This window comes from Hakea prostrata, chromosome 6 (assembly GCF_041222555.1).
Source record: "Hakea prostrata isolate BN-2017 chromosome 6, UWA_Hpros_2, whole genome shotgun sequence".
Classification (NCBI taxonomy): Eukaryota; Viridiplantae; Streptophyta; class Magnoliopsida; order Proteales; family Proteaceae; genus Hakea; species Hakea prostrata.
Genome location: NC_142605.1, coordinates 25,340,399 through 25,362,462, shown reverse-complemented (window position 1 = coordinate 25,362,462; position 22,064 = coordinate 25,340,399). Strand labels below are relative to the sequence as shown.

Genomic DNA, 22,064 nt, shown 5'->3' with positions numbered 1-22,064 from the left:
TATTAGATATGGTGCAAATAGTCTTTTTATTTTTTATGGAATTGATAGCTTTATATAAGTTAGTGGGAGTGTACTTTTGTATATGGGGCTTTGCTCCTGATTTAATGAGATTTTGAACTCTTAACCTCATACTATAAAGTGTTGATCTTTACTAATTGATCCAATTCTATAAGGTCAAAATAATCTTTTTTTTACATTTGGTCAAATCATTTAAGATTTCATCTGACCTTGATCTATAAGAGAGATCAAATTGGAACTTACACGACAAACCAATGTTGAACCAACTTGATTAACTTTTAGTCTACAATCTTAGTTGAGGATCCCAACTCCAAATAGAATAGATGAGATATCTTCATAAGTAGCTTTACCCCAACAATTTGAAGGCAAATAACAAGCGTGGCACCAGCTTTTCTTGGCAAAACACTACATAAACCACCATCCGTACAGGATAAGCCAGCAACGAAGGTAAGATAGGGAATAAATAAGCTAACGAATAAGCAATAAATAAGCTAACATCGAAAAGCACCATCGAAAGTCAATTCGTTGCTCGATTGAATCTTCTTGTTCATGGATGGTCCTTTCTGTATGCAATGGTCTCGCTCTTTGATACGGAAGATTCCTACCCGACCGGGTCTGACGTGGATGGGGCTCCACATGCTAGTTAGTCGGGAAATATGCCGACCACCCCGACCAAGGCGTAACGTATGCTAGACTAATATAACAACCATTCTCAATGGGGAATGTCAACTCAATCACTGATTGAGCAAGACCAACAACATGGAGGCATAATCTTAGAAGAAACAACAGCCTCCATCGGGTAAACTTACCAAGTACGTAAAAGGTAATACTTACAGTATAAAAAGAGGGACATACCCCTCTGGTAAGGATTGAAGACACTTTGAGCATTATCTTGTGTTGCTTTTACATAAGAATTCTTCTTGCTCATCATCTGACTTAGCCATCCGAGGCGGCTGCCTGGCACACAAGCCGACCCGCATCTAACCTTTCTTACAGGACTCATCGTCCCAAATACGAGAGGAGGCTCAGTCAATCCAAAAGTTTAACTGAGACGCATCAGTTTGGCGTCATCTATGGGAATGACAAATCTTCAAGTCATGGCAAGACAAGGAGGAAATAATGGATGTTCCCGAATAGAAAATGCAGGCGGGAATCAGATTCCCGAAGATCAAACACATCAAGACGATGGAGTCCACTCAACCCGAGTGGAACAGGATCCTCCCGAAGGGAACCTGATCGTTGAAAATCCAAACGGGCAAGGCACATCCCAAGACCCTTAGGGGTATGCTACGGCAGCAGATATGGACGAGCTCCATAAGGGAATGATCGAGATGCAAGGGGTGTTGCGGAGCTTGGTCCATCGAGTTGGAGTTGAGCAAGGACCAAGGCGTAACACTCAGACGGGAAGGCTATTGAGAGCCTTCCAAAATGCAAGAAGATCCCGGCCAAGAGGGAGGATCCCGAAAGGAAGACCTAAGTCAGGCGAGAATGGAGTTAGGCAAAATCGCCTTAGAAGAAGGATGACTGAGGTCGAGCGCAAGTTGGAGGATCGAGACCATGATGAAGATCTGGATGTGGTTGATTGGGAACCATTCTCGGATGAAATCATGAACATACCTCTTCCCCAAAATTTCATCTTGCCAACTCTCACTCCATTCGAAGGAAAGACAAACCCGAAGGACCACATAAGCTACTTCAAATCGGTGATGACTATCCTTGGACGAGAAGACGAATTACTTTGCAGAACGTTCCTGGCTTCACTAAAAGGCCCAACCATTAAGTGGTTTAGCAGCCTGCAGCCGGGATCCATCCACAACTTCAGGGAACTTGCCCGGAAGTTCATAGCCCGATTCAGAAGTGCGATCGGAAGCAAGAAGACGTCTGATAGCGGGCGGAATGAATCCATTTGGGATTTCTTGAAACGTTTCAATGAAGTAACCATTGAGATCGAGGATCTTGATGATCAGGTGGCGTATAACGCACTTTGGAGTGGCATTACACACCAGAGACTTTTGGAAGTCTTACTAACAGATAAGCGCAAAACATACGGGACACTATTACGTAAGTGCCAAAAACAAGCCAATGTTTACGAAGCTAGTGTTTTTAAGGCAATAATTTTGATTCGGGTCCATCCCAGTCATCTTGCACCTTCCTTAAGGACTTTGAAAAAAAACCAAAGGTAAGCAGGGGTATGTGGCTCTCAAACTTGACATGTCTAAAGCCTATGATAGGGTAGAATGGAAAGTGTTACTCAAAATCTTTGAGTTCCTAGGATTTGACCAAAAATGGTGTTCCTTAATAGAGTCTCTAATCTCTAGTGCTTATTTTTCCATCAAATATAATGGTAATCCATATTTCTGGTTCTCAGGAAACCGAGAATTGTGTCAAGGTTTCCCACTGAGCCCTTACCTTTTTCTATTCATAATGAAAGTCCTCTTGAGGCTTTTGAATGAATATAGAAGCCTCAATTTGTTCAAAGGAATCAAGATCACAAGAAGAGCTCCTGAGATTTCTCATCTCTTTTTTACGAATGATACTTTTCTTTTTTGCTGTGCGGAGAAGGAAGATGCTTTGGCCCTAAAAGCGGTGTTAGAACTTTTCTCCGATATTACCGGCCAACAAATTAATTTTGAAAAAAGCGGGGCTTTCTTTAGCAAAAATGTGATGCCTAGCAACAAAAAAATGATATTGTCATCTCTGGGCATCAATGAAATGCGAAGGATACAGGTCTATCTAGGCTCTCAATTGGTACATGGTTGATCCAAAATGAAAAAACCTGATGTTTGTAACCAACAAAATGAAGAAAAAATTGGCACTATGGAAAGTGGCGAGCTTTTCCTTTGCAGGGAGGGGAATACTACTACAGTCAATCCTTCAAGCGCAATCATTGTACCACATGCAATGCTTTAAGTTCCCAAGGATGTTGTGCAAATAAATTGATTCCCCTCGCCAAAAATTTTGGTTAGGGAATCCAACAAAGGAGAAGCAACTAATGCTAATCTCATGGGATCGATGCTGGTCAACGAAAGAGAAGGGTGGTTTGGGTTTTCAGAAAATGGAAGATATCAATAATGCATTGCTATAAAACAAGGATGGAGAATTCTCAAAAACCCTGAAACGTTGTGGGTGCAGATACTAAAGGCGAGATATTTCCCAAATACCACACTTTTCGATCCCAAGGTTTTGAAGAAAAACGGCTCTTGGACTTGGAACAACATCTGTGAAATCTTACCTACCCTCAAAAAAATGGTCTTGAGGAAAGTAGGAAATGGAAGGACTACATCATTCTGGTTTGATCCATGGATAAAAGAACTGATGGATTGATCGTATCTAACACCAAACATAGATCTTTGGGCAAGAAGTGCGTCAGTTGAACAAGTGGCAGTCAACCATCAAAACAGGGAGTTAATCTTTCCTCAACCTTCCCAAGTTTATAGCATTTCCAATCTAGTCTTGAATAATGAACAGGATGAGTGGAGGGCTCTTATTTCTAGTAATGGGGAGTTCTCTGTCAAATTGGCAAAGAAATCCCTATTACAAAGAAGAGAATTGCCAGTATCTCACTCTCTTAAAAGATGGTGGGATTTTTTTTGGAAACTGCCCCTTCATCCCAAATTTAAATTGTTCTTTTGGCGCCTGTTAAATGCAGGGCTTCCAGTGAAAGAAATTCTCACTAAATGGATACCAATGAACCCTATATGTGAGATGTGTGAGTTATGTGAAAAAAAAATGTGGAGTCTTTAGGGCATATTTTTCTGTCCTGTGACTGAACAAAAATAATTTGGGCAGCCGGACCCCTAGGTTTAAGGATTGAAAGACTGATACAGGGGTCTATTATGGATTTCTGCAGCTTTTTTATTCTAAACCCTAGGTTTGGAAAAGATACACAGCGATGGATGGCATTGGTTTTCATAATAACCTGTTATTTTGTATGGAAGGAAAGGAATAATAAAATCTTTAATAAAATCAATCCCAATCCAAGCAAAGTGTTACACAACACAGCTAGGTGGATCCAAGACTTTAATTTATTTCTTCCTAATTATCAAGATGCCTCAAGTAGTGAGACTAGTGTTATAATTGATAAACCAAACACTTGTATTTGTAGAATTTTGACTAATATGAGTCAATTGTCTTTCTTGATATGTGCAGGGGTACATAACGCAAGTTTAAATAGCATTGGATGGAGCGTTGGCCTTTTTGCGAAAGGAAGACTAAATTATGCTAGCACTGGAGGAATAGGGGAAGGAAAGGTAGAAGAGGCCATACTAGTTGGGATCAAGGATGGTTTGGATCAAGCACAGAAAAGGAATATCTTACTGGATGAAATTTGGTGCGATGACAAGAATGTGCTACATCTTCTCTCATTACGGAATCACAACAATTGGCCAATAGCATATGTCCCAATTTTGGTTAACATAATATGTAACATTAAAGACTCTCAACTTAGTGGTTGTAGCCCGCCAATGCTCCAACAATGGTTTAACCATATAGCATACGAATCTGCATTAGACTATCACAACAAAGTGGTTGTAATAGATACAACCAAACTATGTAGTTGTTGTCTTAACTAATATAATATATAGCTTATTTAGCATAAAAAAAATGATAGTATGATAAATGTTGGTGGCTCCCTCTTCTTCATCATGAATGCACAATTCTCATTATTCTTTTTGGTAAACTTTAACTCTCATTAATAGATTTTCTACTAAAAAAAATTAATGAGATTCAAAGAGATGGAGAAGAGGGATTTTTGTTGGCGGCTGCACGGATATCCATCCGCGCAGCCGTCAAAAGTTGACACTGTCGGCAGGTAAAAAAGAATGGTTTGGATTCTCTAAATAGAATTTTATATTTAAAATATTTAACATATTACAATTCTTTATCCTTCAAATATTTTAAATTTACAAAAGCCAATCCCTGCTCATCTCGATGAAAACAGAATCCTAAACTTCATCCGGCCATACAAGTCTAACCCCTCCAACATATACAATAGCATGAAAAAGTCTAACCCCTCCATCTCATTTTTCTTTTTCCAAAACCAAGATTTCACAGTTGAAATCAGAGATGAACTCAGTTTCGGATATCAGAAGCGTGCTCTGGAAGTGCGGTAAACCCAAATGCAATGGCTGCCATAGCCACCCAATTTCCAAATCCAAAGACAAAGCCAAGGGTACCCACAAAGAAAAATCATTCGATGTTCTCACGGATCATCGTTCCATTGCTTGGAAGCTTGTCAATCACAACAAAGGGGGTTCCAAATTTGTGGGTTTGTCGGCGATTGCTGTTTTGAATCAGTTGGGTACTTGAGATTATCAAGATTGTCTACTATAAAGACAAAGAGGAGCACAAAGAGATGCAGTTTGGCGTCGATGATGTCTATTACCCCCAACGATGACTACTCCAATGACAATCTAGAAGAGATTGCCCCTCTCCTAACCACGGCAAAAATGAAAAAAAACCTGTCAATGAATCTTCTTAATGAAATTGAAAAATGATCCTAGTGATCGAAACGCTTGAGTTGTGCTGTAGTTTTTGCTTTGTTATGATTTTTGGGAGAGAAAATAAAAAATAATAAAAAAAAAAAAAACTAATAGCTCCATAGAGCTAACAGATTTCAGATCCTTCTGTAATGCCTTCGACTTGTTCTCCATTGCTTTCGCTCAACCTCCTTTCTCCAACGAAAACATAGGATTTTAAAGAGGGAAGAGGAGAAGAGACAGATTTTAGGATTTTAAAGAGGAAAGAGGAGAAGAGACGGATTTGCGAGTTGAGGGTTTTGATTTCATAAATTAGTAAACCATCTTCTCCCCTGAATCCACCTCAGAGGTCCATTTCTAAAATTCGCTCACAACACTGGACGATTCGGAACGAATCATCGAAAACCCCCATCCAAGGAGGTGCGATTCATCCTCTCACTCAATAAGCACCTTTGTTATTGCCGGCAACGGAGGCAGCGGCAAGGATGCCCATAGAAGCCCATCGGTGGTTTCCGGCGAAGCCAAGGTCAACGATGGAGGGTTAGAGGAGCTTGTATGGCCGGATGAAGTTTAGGATTCTGTTTTCATTGAGATGAGCATGGACTGGCTTTTGTAAATTTAAATACTTCTAGGGACGAATAATTGTAATATGTTAAACATTTTAAATATAAAAAACTATTTAAACAATCTAAACCATTCATTTTTTCTACACTAACGTGTCATGTTCTGACGGCTGTGGATGGATATCCGCACAGCCGCGAACAAAAATCCGGAGAGGAGAGAGAGGAAGGACCAGGTTCTCATTACCGAAAAACCGAGCAGAAGGGATGAACTTAGGGCTGTTGGTTCGAACTAGAGATCATCTCGGATCATGTGATTATTCCGTTTGGTTGTAAAAATCTCTAGATTCATGAAATCTAGAATCCGCTAAAACGTGAACAGAGAGGGTAAGGGGGCCAGGTTTCAAAGGCTTCATTTGCCACCAAATCACGTCGCGTTTGGAGAATCAGTTTCTTCCACAAACCAACATCTATTTCATAAATTTCTCCATGACTGTTAAGGGATGAACTTTAATGAATCCAACAGCAATTATAAAATCTTGAAAAAGAAATCGTATAACAATGAGCTAGGAAGGTTTTAACTTTCCCAAAAAGAGTTGAAAATAATTTTCAACCTATTCTATATTTTTCAGGGTTTTATAAATACACAACGTCAGTTTTATCCAAATTGCTGATATTGTTACCTAATTTTTTGGTAAAATATTATTATATCTTTCAAGGTGAAGTTGAGAGTTCTTGAAATTTTATTATTTTTTTTTTTGGAGAAAATGAGATTTTATATTAATAGAAATAAATAGAATACATACAATAATGCAGGATTATTAGTCATGACCAACCGAGATCTTTTGAAAAATTATGATTGTTGGAGATTTTTAGGAGACTATGGTGGGATTGAGATTCAAGCTAGCAGCAATTACCATTCAGAATATATATGTTAGGATTGCAATTCAAATCTTCATCCCATGTTTTCCTTATATGTATTATCTCATATCAATCCTTTCTTTATTAATTTGATTGTATTACATATATATATGCATGAAGAGATAATAAAAAAATTCACTTCCTTGTGTAGAGAGGATCAGACGTACGTGTAAATAGGAAGAGAAACTAGCAGCTGAAACAAGTGAAAGCGTTGAAAGGGAAGAACAGTTGAAGCTGAAACCCACGCATACATACACAGCCGCTTGTGGCTTTGACAACTACCAGTCCTTCCACCAAGCTCTCTGTCTCCCATGCACGTGTCATTCTACAATTCCCGAAAACTCCAACCAAACTCAGAGTTGGGAACTTGGGATCGTCTCTCTCTCTCTTTTCTGGTTCTACATCTACCCTCTCTCTCAACGACCATCTCACCGCAGTCACAAGTTCACAAGTGAGAAATGGAGTCAACAATAGCTGTGCTTCATCTGCAACAAAGAAAGGAACTGCACTGATTGATCATCCACTTCATATATAAAAGCGCTTATCGATCCAGCCTTCTCTGTCTTCCTCCTCAATTATCTCAAAATGGTTGCAGGTTTAGAACCAATCCAGCACAACGGCAGCGTTAAGTTCTCCTGTGAGTCGAGTGATCATGAGGATCCCTTGAACTGGGCTAAAGCAGCTAAGGAACTCCAAGGCACCCACTATGAAGAAGTTAAGCAAATGGTGCACCGATTCACCCAATCCAACTCGGTGGTTCTCCAAGGCCAAAACCTCAGAATCGCTGATGTTGTCGCCGTCGCTCGTCGTCAACCGGACTTAACAGTCAGTTTAGACTCCACCACCGCTAAGCCACGTGTCGACGAGAGCTCCAACTGGGTAATGGCTCAATCTTGTAAAGGCACTGACACCTACGGTGTTACCACCGGGTTCGGTGCTACCTCACATCGTCGAACCAACCAGGGGTTAGATCTCCAACGCGAGCTGATCCGGTTCTTAAATGCCGGAGTTATCGTCGGCGACGGCAATGAACTCCCCTCCGACATCTCACGCGCCGCCATGCTTGTCAGAACCAACACTCTCTTGCAAGGCTACTCCGGCATCAGATGGGAGATCCTCAACACCATCATAAATCTCATCAACGCAGGCCTGACCCCACTACTCCCCTTACGTGGCACCATCACAGCTTCTGGTGACCTGGTCCCACTATCCTACATCGCTGGTGCAGTCACTGGTCGTCCCAACTCCCGCGTCCGCACGCCGTCAGGAGAAGTAATTTCCGGGTCAGAAGCTCTGTCTCGGGTCGGGTTAGAGAAACCGTTTGAATTGCAACCGAAGGAAGGGCTTGCCATCGTAAATGGAACATCCGTTGGAGCAGCTCTCGGTGCAATCGCGTGTTTTGATGCAAACGTGCTTGCTATATTCTCCGAAATCATGTCGGCGATGTTTTGCGAGGTGATGCAAGGGAAGCCGGAGTTTACCGACCCGTTAACCCACCGGTTAAAGCACCACCCGGGACAGATGGAAGCAGCAGCTGCCATGGAATATGTACTCGCCGGGAGCGCGTTGATTAAAAACGCCGAAAAGCTTCACCAGTTCAACCCGTTACAGAAGCCGAAACAGGACCGATACGCGCTGCGAACGTCTCCACAATGGTTGGGTCCTCAGGTTCGTACACACGTTGTAGCATATTAACTAGTATCGCACGCTACGTGTTCGATTGATGTCCTAAGAGAACTTTTTCTCATTTTCTTTATATTACAGATAGAGGTGATAAGGGTGGCAACTCAAATGATCCAACGAGAGATAAACTCAGTGAACGACAACCCAGTAATCGATGTAGCTCGTGATAAGGCTCTCCACGGAGGCAATTTCCAGGGAACTCCAGTTGGAGTTGCCATGGACAATGTTCGTATTGCTGTGGCGGCAATGGGAAAACTGATGTTTGCTCAATTTTCTGAACTCGTCAATGACTACTACAACGGTGGTTTACCATCGAACTTGAGTGGAGGGCCAAACCCAAGTCTTGATTACGGGTTCAAGGGTGCGGAGATTGCCATGGCTTCTTATACCTCGGAATTGCAGTATCTGGCAAACCCAGTGACGACCCATGTACAAAGCGCTGAGCAGCACAACCAAGATGTGAACTCGTTGGGTTTGGTTTCCGCAAGGAAGACAGCTGAGGCCCTTCATATTCTAAAGCTCATGACTGCCACTTACTTAGCCGCGTTGTGCCAGTCTATCGATCTACGTCATCTTGAGGAGAATCTAAGGCATACCGTCAAGACTGTCGTCGCACAGGTACGTTAACTTGAACAAATTTTAATGGAGAAAGCTTTGAAAGTATTTTTTTAGTAAAGCAAATCTATGTTGATGAAGTGCAGGTAGCGAAGAAGACACTAAATACCGGAGAAAACGGCAAGCCGTTACCGGGTCGGCTCACAGAGAAGAACCTGGTTCAAGTGGTGGAAAGTGAACCCGTTTTCACCTACGTGGATGACCCATGTCGACCCGATTACCCTCTGATGCAGAAGCTCCGACAGGTTTTGGTTGAACACTCACTGGGGGAAGAAGAGACTGGTATGTCACCCAAAACGAGCGTGTTTGGAAGGATCAATCTCTTCGAAAGTGAGCTTAAGGAGCAACTGTGCCCACAGATTAAGATTGCACGTGCGAAATACGATAATGGGACCGCACCGATTTCGAACCGGATCGTGGACTGCCGGTCCTACCCGGTTTATAAATTTATCCGATCAGTGCTAGGGACTGAGCTGTTGAGTGGGACTAGGAAAGTATCCCCTGGAGAACAGATCGAGGCCGTCCATGCAGCAATCTCTGATGGGAGACTCGTGGCACCGTTGATGGAGTGCTTGGATGGATGGAGCCAAAGGCCAGGACCATTTTGATTGGTTAACGACTTAACGTTAACTGTTGTTTTAGTTTTACTAAATTATATTTGTTTTCTCTTAGATCCCATTTTCTTTGAAATAATGTCGTTGGTTTGTAATTGAAATTCTTTGGGATAGTTTTGTTTCTTATTTGGGAAATTTTCACTGCCACCCCTGGATTACCTCCTAAGATCAATAGCACCTCCTACTATTAGGAAATCATAGTTAAGTACTAATATAAGTCATTTAAATGTTACAAAATAACAAGAATAACCTTGAACGAAAAACTATATACTCAACTCATTTCTTTGTTATCTATTGTCCATGATTTTTTTCATCTTCCAATCATAAATTCTCACAAAATTTGGTTATTGGTAACTTAGGTTCTAAGATATTATTGTAAATGAAAAAAATAAAAACCTACTAAAACTAATCTATCTAATGAATCAAATGCTTGGATGTCTCTTATTTTGAGCAACGGAGATTTCTATGTCAAATTGGCAGGGAAAGCCTTGTCACAAATAAGAATGACATCCAAACCTAATACTCTCACCATATGGTGAATTTTTTTTTTTTTGAAATTACCCCTACACCCCAAATTTAAGATTTTCTTTTGGCGTCTTATAAATGCAAGACTACCAATTAAGACAATACTTGCTCAATGGACCATTATCTCCAGTATGTGAGTTTTGTGGAAATTGTGTAAAATATCTTTGGCATATATTTCTTTCTTATGAATGGACGAAGAGGATTTGGGCGGCAAGCCCTCTAGTTTACTTAGAATGGAAAGATTTACGCATACATCCATCAATGAGCTATGCAAATTTTTCATCCTAGATCTTGGTCTTGATAAACCATCTAAGAGATGGCTGGTGTCAATCTTTATAATCACATGTTATTTTGTTTGAAAAGAATGGAACAACAAAATCTTTAATAAGAAGGCCCTAACCTCAAAATAGTTTTTTAAATAACATTTCAAACTGGATCAAAGATCTAAAACTCAAAATATAAGAAACATCAGAAACCACACACATATTGACACAAGTAAAGATTTCTAAATCAAATATTTGTTTTTGTAAAAGTATGACTAACTTGAGTCAATTACCAATCTTGATGTGTGCAGGGGTACATAACTCAAAGTTGAAAAGCGCCGGATGGAGTGTGGGATTATTTTGGGATGGACAACTAAAGTACGTTAGTATGGGAGGATTAGGGAAAGGAAACATCACTGAGGCACTCTTGTTTGGGTTAAATGACGGATTAGACCAAATACAACTTTCAAATCTTTGACTACCTGAGATCTGGTGCAATGAAGAAGTGTTTGATCTATTTTTGCCAATGAAACACAAAACTTGGCCATTAGTTCATGTCCCGATTTTGGTACACCTAACTCTTTGTATTAAGGATATTAACCTTAACAGGTTAAGTCACACCACATTCCAGCAATGGTTCACCTATTTAGCATCAAAATCCTCCGTAAAATATAAAAACACATTAAATGTACTAGATACTACTACTTTTTGTATTTGCTACCCTAAGTAATATTAATCATTTTCTTTTCGTATAAAAAAAAAACTAAAACTAATGGTGTTAATAATAAGGAGTCTGAGTGATAAATTGAACAACTCAATGCCTCCAAAGGCTCTATTATGAGATATGTGTGTTGACGGTAAGTTGAATAATCCCACTTTATGACTAATACTTGAGTTCTTTTGTAGATGTTTTTGTTGCAACCCCTCTAGCCCTTGCTATGCGTGCCACTCCCATCACATCACACGCCTTCTCATGAAGCATTACACCACAACCCTGAAACCATACCCTACAAGAACCTCATTTAAGACAACTTGAAGTTGCCTATTTTGCAATCTTTGTAGGAAAACTTGAATTGCATTTGCATTTAAGATCTGTAAGAACACTGTGACATCTAACATTTACTTTCTATTTATGGAAGGATACCATATTCCTTTTGCTAGTTACCTTTATCCCCCGCATTTCTCGGCATTGGCTGGTTGGTGTTACTAGTGGCTTCTTCTCCCACTCTTTCGGTGCGATGCAAAAATGGTAAGACCCTCACCTTGGGTAAATTCCTCTCATCCCTCTCGACAATCCCCTCCTTCAATGACTATATCTATACATTCACCTAGGGGTGTCAATTTCAACCCAAACCGTTAAACCGGACCGAACCCTGTATGCCCGAACCGTCCTATGGGCCGTTGGCGGGTCCTCGCCACGGTTCGGCGCCCGGCCCGCTGCGGCCGTCGCCCGTTGTCTTTACATAATAAATTAATATTAAATGTATTTTTTGTTTGGATTGTTTATGTAATTATGATCCTGTTTGGTGTTTGGCGTGGCTCGGTGGGTTGGGTTGCTTGTTTAATTTTAACTTTTTAATTTTCAAATTTCTTTGTTTTTTATTTTAAAATTTAAAGTCTTAATTGATATCTACTCTGTCTTATCTATCGTTACTTTTAATTTTCAAATTTCATTTGTTTTATTATTTTAAAATTTAAAGTCTTAATTGATAACTCTTACTCTTGTCTTAATATTTCGTTCTTTTATTTTCATTTCTTTATTTTATTATTTTAAATTTAAAGTCTTATTGATAACTCTTACTCTTCGTCTTCTTTCGTTAACTTTTATTTTCAATTTCATTTGTTTATTATTTTAAAATTTGTCTTAATTGATAACTCTTCTCTTGTCTTAATATTATCGTTCTTTTTTTTCAAATTTCATTTGTTTTATTTTTTATTCAAAGTCTTAATTGATCTCTTCTCTTGTCTTTCTTTCGTTCGTTGTTTCGTTTCGTTTCGGTCTTTCTTTTGCTTTGTGATCGGCTCGGGTTTCTTTCTTTTCCCGTTCTTTCCCGTTGTCCCCCCCCCCCCCGCCCCGTTTGTTTCGCCCGCCGTTGGGCCCGGCCCGCCCTCCCGCACGTTGACACCCCCTACATTCACCCCATTATCATAGTGAAAAGAAAAAAGGTAGAGCACCCTCATGGAAGGAAGTAAACCATTTGAGCCCATGGATGATATGCCATGATATTCCAACCCCTCCTGTGGTTGAGGAAAATAGATTGCTATATGGTTATGCCATTGGCTTTTGAACTAAGTCCATCCTTGCTATTGGCAAAAAATTAACAACTTTATGGGCTTAGTTAGGAGCTTTGTAAGTTTTCTATGCTGCCATTGATTCCTTCAAAGCAACCTTTGTTTTGAAAGAAAGAAGAAACCAGGTATTCTCCCTTTCCCTTGGTGGTTAGGTTTCTCACCCCTCCACTTATCTTTCAAACCAATACCTAAGTTTAGAACTGATGAGATTCTGCCCCCTATTGCTGGTCGAATTCGATTGAGAAGTATAAGCATTGAACACCTTACCTTTAATCATATCTATAATGATGCTACTATACTAGGAAGAGTTGTTGAAGTGCACCTCAATCCTATGGAACTTGGCTTACCTAGTAATTCAACTAGGGTCAAGATAATCCTTTTTTTTTTGCCGACAGGTCAAGATAATACTTGATATCAATAAGAGGGTTGGATTCAAGAATTTTATAAATAATTATGTTGGAATTTGGGTCCCACTGAAATTGCTAAATGAGGTAAAAATCATATGCTTCAAGTGTGGTAAAATTAACCACCTCACAAAACATTGCAATGAGGAGTTTGGTTTCAATCCATGGAGCATATTATCTATTCTTTGTTACTTAAACAAGGCTGGAGACTTCTCAATAACTCAAATTCTCTCTGGGGGAAGATTCTCAAAGCAAGATACTTCTCTAACTCATCTCTATGTGATCCAAAGGTAAAAAAGAAATAGGGATCATGGATATGGAAAATCTTTACTAGCATTCTACCCATACTCAGGAAAATTAGCGATGGGATTGACAAGTATTTCTGGTTTGACCCTTGAGACATACATCAACAGATCATACAATAGGTGAACACAATTTTCTCATTTGGTGAAGGCAAACTACAGTACAAGAAGTCTACCAAACCTACCAACAAAGAAACAGAGAGTTAAACAATTAAACCAGTGCCATTTCAATACCATCTTTCTTATCTCAATCAATTATTTCAATTCACCCATCCCCAACAGAGGGCTCATGGATATCTTTATTATCAACAAGTGAATTCTCGGCTAAACTAGCAGGAATTGTCTTGTCAAAAATGAATAGCCATGACTCACTCCCAACATATTCTCAATGGTGAATTTCTTTGGAAACTACCACTACATCCAAAATTTAAAACTTTTTTCTAGCGTCTCCTAATTGCAAGATTACCAACCAAGATGATTCTATCCAAATGAGCATGAACAACTCCGATCTGCAAATTATGCAACAACAAAGAAGAATTGACTTGGCACATCTTCATCTCGTGTGTCTAGACAAAGAGAATTTGGGCAGCAGGATCCTTGGGGCTCAGATCGAAATTGATTAGCAACAACTCTCTCTCATTAACTTATGCAATTCCTTTCTAAATAACCCTCACTCTAATAAAAATACTAACACTTGGTTCTTCTCTAATTTTATAATAACTTGCTACTATATCTACAAAGGTTTATAACAATAAATAACCCAACCTATTACAAATACTTAATAATGTAAATAGATGGATTAGGGACTTGAAAATTCTCACCAAAACTAATTCTAAATTAACCAATGCAAAAATAACACTACAACCTACTTGTTTCAAATGTTTTCACTCATCTAATGACTTTGGAAACTCACCAATACTTATATGTGTAGGAGTAATCTGATGAACTAGATGGAGACAAATGAAGCGTAGTACTCCTTTGGAATGGCTCATCCACGAATTTCAAACAGGGAGAGCACCAACAAGACAACTTTTGAAACAATTACTATAGACCACTTGGACAATGATACAAAGAGCCTAATTGAAAAATGTACAACTACAATACATTTGGTGTGATCACACATTAGCAAAATATTTCACCATAGGCAAAGAGATCAACCACTTATCTCCCAACCTTATTCCTATTTTGGCAATGATGCTATTGATTACATCTAAGTTAAAATTTTGTAATCTAAGATAGGATGCAACCAAAGAATGGCTACTTAGTTCAACAGATGGACATGTAGGTTTTACTTGCTCTGAAGCTATACCTCATGTTGGATGTAGTTACAACATTTAGCTTTCAATGTAAATTCTTTCTCTTTCTCATAATATATAAACCTTCATTTGAATATGCTATTAGAAATAACGAACATGACTAACACAACAGAAGAAAATCCAGTAGGTAGCACCATGGGCGACACCCGAAAGGAAAGAAATTAGCATTATCTCAATGTTAATTACAAAAACTGGCATTGATTAATACAAGGCTTCCTTACTGTAATGCAGAAAACAGCATCATACAATGGCTCAGTTGGGAGAGCCAATCTAAAGCTTTCAAATGGAAAACAGAATTCTATCGGCTTTTGCAACCATAAAAAATAATCACCACCCCCCTCCCCCTCTCCCCCTCTCCCCCTCTACTAAGAAAACATGACACCGATCTTCTTTGCAAAGTCATCACCATCATCATCATCATCAGAGTAGTCTTCAGCATCCACATTTTCAAATTCCCCACCATCAGCCTGCTCTTGATCATAATCGAAGTTCTCAAGATCGTCACGATCTTCCATTGGATCATCAACCAACGTCGCATCTTCAGTCTCAAGCTCAGTCTCCCTCCGGGCATCTGAATATTCATCTTTGTGATCATCACTTGCCGGGACATCATTGTTTTCAGCAGCTTTCACTAGATCAACATTTAAGGACCCGGATTCTTCCTTAGTACCCAACACAGTCTCAGTCTCTGTAACTGCTGACATCCCTGGGCTGCCTGGGATGATTTCCCCACTCTCTCTTGGGCTATCTGCCTCCCCAGTTCGTGAAACCGTGCTATTCCCAGAAGATGATGTCTTTGCTTCTCTCTTTCTCCGCAAAATCTCACTCAACGGTTTCGGGCCCTCGAAAGAAAGTGAACCTTCAGATTCTTGTCCAACATTTCCATGCTGATTTTCACTGTGTTCGGAGACCCTAGCACTTTTCAGCTCAGTAAATCCTTTTGGACCTGTAAAACCTGAAGCATTACTATCCACCCTATCTTTTCTGTTGAGCACCCCTCTAAAGTCTTCTTGGTCCCGCCATTTATTTCTGTCTTGGTTCCTTCCCTCGTGGTCGGATATTGAATGCCTACCTGGTGACAACCTAGCATGGTTTCTTCCTCTGTCCATTTCCCTCTCCAAATGAGGGTCATGGTGGTTGCTGTCTGGTGAAGATCTCCTAGGAAGTGTGAGTCGAGAATGCAGACGATTGTTTCTAGAATTCTCATGAAGTGTATGGTGTGAATCTCCCCGAGACTGGCCTCGGTTTCCTTGATCCTGAACGTGACGATCACGGGCATCCTTCAAATGAATGTCTTGATGACTGTTAGGGCCAACTGCCAACCTTGAATCACTTACCCTCCTCTGTTTCAATAGCCGATGTCGCAGATCTGACTCGCTAATCTGATCGAGGCTAGCAACTCTATGGTGTCCTCTCTTTTCAGGAATAGATGACCTTTCTGCTGTCCTCTCAGATGAAACCCTGCGCTTTCTAGAAGCTAAGCGATCTTGCATCTTCCCATATGAATCATAGCTACTTCGATCATTGTACGGTTCTTTGTCGTATTTAGCCACTGGATGGTCATGTTCAAAATCATTCCCCGAGTTCAACCGCCTTCTATCATAGCTGGCCGTTCTTCTAGACTCATACTCCCTGAGTCCATTATCAATATGAACATCAAAACCAGAAGAGGATTCCCTTAAGAACTCATCAGCCCCTTTACCATTCTGAAAAAAGCGACCATTAAATGCCTGAGCCTGGCGACTAGGCTGGGGCTTACCGTTCTGAAGAAAGCCATCATCAGCCTGAACTTGGTGACTATGCTTGGTCTTACCATTCTGTGGAAGGTGATCATCAAATGCCTGAGCCTGATGATTATGCTGAGGCTTACAATTCTGAAGAAAGCATTCATCATATGCCTGAGCCTGGCGACCATGCCCGAACCTTGGAACTGAGTTCCCACCAGCAACAGAAGGAACATTAGATTTTATGTACTTAGGACACTCATCATCCAATGCATTAAGTGGCACTATTTTTCTCTTAACTACACCATTTTTTGGCTCTGTGGTTTCACTAATCAGAACTTGCTTAGGCGGTAGTGGAACTTGAACCATCTTTGCAGCGTTTTCTACAGAAACCTTCTGTTGAGTACACTTTTGGAGGCTCATAGAAGTCTTTGTCAGATTCTGGGGCTCAGAAACAATTGTAGGAACTATTGATGTCCATTGCTGTGATGATGGATTATTAGTGGGCTGTAGGCCATGGAAGAAGGTGCATTTGTCACCCTTCAAACAAAACCCCTGCTGAAAGTAATGGCACGGAATATGTTGTTTATCTGTGCTATAAGCAGCAGCATGACCTAGAGGCACATGTGATGCTACATTTTGCAAAGGTGGCATTGAGGAGTTCCCCACTGAAGGTGCTCCTGGGGTTCCTATCAAGCCATCAAGTGGCTGCAAACAGAATATTAGGCATCAAATCAGGTCAAAGTAAAAGATAATACAAAGAATTAGAAACCACAAGTTCATTTGTCCTTTTCAACCAAAAAGAAATAAGACACAAAGACTTACCGGGTGCCGAAATGTACATTTTTTATTCAAGCAATTACCATTCATCCAGAACCAGCAATCCCTAGGATTCATCCTGGCAGCTTCACTATGTCGATATTCACATTCATTTCCCTAGAAGAAAGGAAACAAGGAAATTGAAGGGTTATAAGGACAACTGCTGATAGATGGTTAAGTAATTCATAATGGCTTTGTGCCATAAACCAGAATGATTAACACTCATTGAAATGTTTCAACAAAAGAAAACTATCAGATAGACCGATAACTTTCTAGGCCTTCTAAGACATAAAAAAAGACACAATAATTCATCTAAGCGCACGGCCTGCAACCAAAAGCTCTAAAATTACAATTTGGAAACATTATGAGAAAAAAAGAAAGAAACACAATACAAGTTAAAGGGAATGTAATACAATAAATCATTCCAAGTAGTCACAATATTTCCAACATCGCTGTGATTCTACAATAACACGAAGGTGTCTTTTACAAAGTCAACATCCACTTCAGTTCCTCAGGCAATTAGACATACGTAAAAGAAACCCAATCAGCGATTAGTTATTTAGGTTTATCTTGCAAGCCATTTATCCAAATGCATAAACTTGGAAAAAGCTAAAACATGCATACATACACTTAAGTATCAGTTGAGCTAAGTAAACCAGTTCAGCCATTCAAGACTGCATGCAAACCAACTTAAAAATAAAACTAGATTGCTTAGGCTACAAACAATTACAACATATTGTAATCCTAACAATAACATATCCTTCATTAATACCACACCATCTAAGAATTCACTCCACTCTTATTTAAATTTGGAGAACTTGAGCTGCCAATGTGGACATATGGGGTTCAGGTATGAGGGAAGGCCACTTTATTCAGACATGCCTAAAGTCTGAACCAACTTAAAATAAAACTCACAAAACCAAGCAAAAGCAAGCCTCATGTATATTTTTCACTGCGGGATTGCATGCCACAGGCTCATCAAAAAATAATCGAAACGTCTGCTCTTATCCCCAATTAAAAAGGGGGGATACAAATGAAAACTGTCACTTCCTAGTGAATGTCACATTCATTAACCATATTCACTTTACCATATATGTCTGGATGATAACTTATCCTAAAAGATGCAGTGCCCTGTCATAATTCACTTTTCACCATCAGGATTTAACATCAAAATGCCATTTTAGAAGCTAAAAATAAAAAAAGCTTCAAAAGAAAGAAATTCCATTAAAAACAATTTGCGATGACACTCAAGAAGCTTGGCCCCTAAATTCTGAGTATTCCCATAAAATTAACCTCATAATAATATTTCAATTTCACATGCCACTATATCCTAATTTGACAAGTGAATTCAGAGTTCCCATAGGCAGAATTCCACCCAATCACACATGGAAAAACAAGCCGAAAGATTTTTCTTTTTTAAGATAGAAAAAAGATGTTCTTTTTACGTTGTTTCTTTTAACATAGATACTTGTATAAATTTGTCTTACAGGAGGGCCAACAATCCTATATAATTATGCTTTGCAATAAGCAAGGAAGGAAACACCATTTAAACATGTTCAGATGAACCAAAGGGAGCAAATCAGATGATGACGATGAATCTTGATTTCAAAAAAAAAAAAAAAAAGGAAAAGAAAAGTCCGCACAATGATGAATCCAAGCTCATGGAGACCAAGGAAAGCTCTCTTCTGAAACCATAGAATAGTTAGATCCAACAGTATTGTAGTCAACCATTTTCTCCGACCAGTAGCAACCAGAACAGTGTAATCGACGTAATCCCCACTACAATTCATATCTCTTCTGCAACGACAACTAGACACAGGATAGAAGACATTCTACCAACTTCCCACAACCTTAATCGACTTATTCACTAACCCGACTTCAGATTTTCCAGTTACGATCAACGTAATTCAATCAAAGAAAGGGGGAGCAGGAAAGCAACAAAAGAGACAACAACGCTACCTTCTGTATTAGAGATCCAAAACAGAGCGGATTCAATATTCAATTAAAAGAAACCGTTAAAAAGAAAAACCCTAACAAACAACAACATTCAAAAACTCATATCAAAGAGTAGACCACGCACCTTTTTGCAGGTTAAAGGCGATGCCAAGAAATAAACACAATCCGTAGTCCTTTTCAGAGACTCTTCCTCAACCGTCGCCACAGACTGGCCTGACTCCCGAGACCTCAGATCCATAACCACTTAGCACCGCCGGAAAAGGAGAAAAAAAACCCTCGATTCCAAATCCAACCCGTGAGACGACCAAAGGGAAAGGAAGGAGATGAGAAGGGGCAGAAAGGAAAGAACGAAGGTGAACGCAAAAAGGGGGTTTTGAGGCTTTGGAGAGCGCACTGTCTCTCTCTCTCTCCCTTCGAACTCGACCTCGCACAAGAAAAAGAAACTTCTCTGACAATCGCACTTCCTATTTATTGGTTTTGTTTGTACTCATCTAGGTCTGCCAATCTCAGAAAAACGGATACTTTGCTGTCGAATCAGCTACCGGTAAAAGGCATCTTAAGGTAAGACTATGATCAGAGCAGATCCAAATTAGTAACAAATCGAGCAGAAGTGAATAAACGGATTCTTCTTTGCCACAAATAATAATTAAACAAATTTACACGTATCTCTTCTAAGATAATGTAATTTACACCTTCAATCATAAATTCTTCAATTTTACAAATACGCCCTCCCTCTTTTCATTGTAACAAATTACACCTTTACCCATAAATTTTTGTATAAATTGCACAGATACCAAAAAATGGAAGCTTTAAAGCACCGATACCCCATTTTATATTTGAAAAACATAGACACTCCAAAACCATTAAATTAATTTATATATTTTAATACAGATATTTTTAGAATTGAAAGAAAAATAAAGAGTGATTTAATGGTTTTCAGTGACAAATTGGACTAGCTTATTCAATGAAAATCTAATATTGGATTGTCTATATTTTTTAAACATAAAGTGGGATGTAGTGCTTTAGGACCTCCATTTTGGGGTGTCGGTGCAATTTGCTCTAAATTTTTTTATTTTTATAAATATGGCTTCCGTCATTTCAATGTAATGTGTTAGTGTGATATGAGATATGAGATATGAATATTTATGATATGTTCTATTGGGGGTTGGAATTAGATATGAACCCACCCCTCATCATGTCACAAGATAGCAAGTTATTTCGAGTTCTCCAACGAAAGAGATATACATCGAACGTAACCGTAAATATTATTATTTCTATACATTTATAATTAGTTGGGCAGGTTAAAGAAAAATTTATGCACCAAGAACCTAAAAGGGAGGAGAAGGAAAAGGAAGATCCTAGGAATAGGCAATATGTCTATTTTGGCAAATTTGCAATAGACCAAGCAAGTAAATAGAATTTTGTTCTCAACTCTAATTCTTCACAATTTTCTCAAATTAATGAAATGAGGATTACTTTTATTTGATTTTTTTTGTAATAGCTACCAACTTGTACGAATATTGAAATCGAAATTATCATTTGAAGAGGAAAGCCCTAATTTGATGACACTTCAAGTAGCCAACCAGTACCATAGAACATAAGCCATATCATAATATTTGGCAACTAAAGATGTTGTGTAAGGTAGCTTTCTGAAAGGGAGATTAGGGTGTTATGACGAATTTACCCAAATTTTGCTGCTTTGTTTTATTATACTCTTAAGGATAACTAGTTACCACCATGGTTTGAAACTCTGTCAAATTTCACAAGATTTCAAATGTTTAAGGGTCTGTTTGATTACATGAATTCAGAGATTTCAAATCTCAAGAATCTCTAGATTCATGAATGGAAAATTTTTTTATTCTACCCTTCGTTTGGTTGAAATCTATTACCCTCTTATTTTATTTCCTAAATCAAATTATCTTTAGTTATTAGCCAACATCTTTTTTTTTAATTATCAAACAATTCCCATTCGTTTTAACTTTATAAACATACATTTTTATTTTATTTGTGGTGTTATTCTATTTTAATATTTATTTTGTTTTGATTTTATCTATTGATTTCGATTACTATTAAAGCTGTTAAATATTTTTTTTACCGCATTTTATCGATAAAAATCACGTCGACCAAATAATTTTTCAAAATGAATCCAAAGGGGGGGGGTGGGGGGGGGGGGGGGGGGGGGGGTTTTGTGTTTGTTTGGGGGGGGGGGGGTGTTTTTTTTTGTCGTTTGGGGGGGGGGGGGGTTTTTCCCTTTTTCAAAATGAATCCAAAGGTTAACCATACAATTAATTTTATGAATTATGACTCCATATATTTGAAATTTCAGACTCATATAACCAATCAGGCCCTAAAGTCACGGCAAAAGATACCATAAACCGAAATTGAATTTTATTGGAGTTTCGATGAACTTTCTTCAAATTTTGGATATTTTACACACAAAACCTTGAAACTAAAAAAATTTATTTGAGATCTCGATACACTCCCACTCACCGGTCAATACGTTGATATAACCCAAAGAGTAAATTCCACGGGCACCCCAAAATAAAGGCCTTTAAGCATTAACACCCCAATTTGT

At 39.1% G+C, this 22,064-nt stretch overlaps 2 protein-coding genes across 2 annotated transcripts; one reads left to right on the top strand and one right to left on the bottom strand.

The window, feature by feature from the left end:
* Positions 1-7,369: 7,369 nt before the first annotated feature.
* LOC149012869 (phenylalanine ammonia-lyase-like) lies at positions 7,370-10,090 on the top strand. The gene is made up of 3 exons (XM_089159692.1): positions 7,370-8,644; positions 8,741-9,277; positions 9,361-10,090. The coding sequence occupies exons 1-3, from the start codon at positions 7,562-7,564 to the stop codon at positions 9,880-9,882; spliced, it is 2,142 nt and encodes a 713-aa protein (XP_089015818.1). The 5' UTR covers positions 7,370-7,561; the 3' UTR covers positions 9,883-10,090.
* A 5,246-nt stretch (positions 10,091-15,336) lies between these two features.
* LOC149012868 (zinc finger CCCH domain-containing protein 32-like) lies at positions 15,337-19,943 on the bottom strand. Its single transcript, XM_089159689.1, has 3 exons — positions 19,614-19,943; positions 17,540-17,650; positions 15,337-17,422 (listed from the first exon to the last, which is right to left on the bottom strand). Exons 1-3 carry the CDS (start codon positions 19,725-19,727, stop codon positions 15,356-15,358), a joined length of 2,292 nt encoding a protein of 763 aa, XP_089015815.1. The 5' UTR covers positions 19,728-19,943; the 3' UTR covers positions 15,337-15,355.
* Positions 19,944-22,064: the final 2,121 nt, after the last annotated feature.

Bases quoted from the DNA above. Each gene is read 5' to 3' on its own strand.
- LOC149012868 (XM_089159689.1), bottom strand. From the start codon at position 19,727: ATGGATCTGAGGTCTCGGGAGTCAGGCCAGTCTGTGGCGACGGTTGAG. The intron at 17,651-19,613 runs GTGCGTGGTCTA...CCTTTCTTCTAG, and splicing joins CGCCTTTAACCTGCAAAAAG to GGAAATGAATGTGAATATCG. The intron at 17,423-17,539 runs GTAAGTCTTTGT...TTCTGTTTGCAG, and splicing joins AATGTACATTTCGGCACCCG to CCACTTGATGGCTTGATAGG.
- LOC149012869 (XM_089159692.1), top strand. From the start codon at position 7,562: ATGGTTGCAGGTTTAGAACCAATCCAGCACAACGGCAGCGTTAAGTTC. The intron at 8,645-8,740 runs GTTCGTACACAC...TTTATATTACAG, and splicing joins CACAATGGTTGGGTCCTCAG to ATAGAGGTGATAAGGGTGGC. The intron at 9,278-9,360 runs GTACGTTAACTT...GATGAAGTGCAG, and splicing joins TCAAGACTGTCGTCGCACAG to GTAGCGAAGAAGACACTAAA.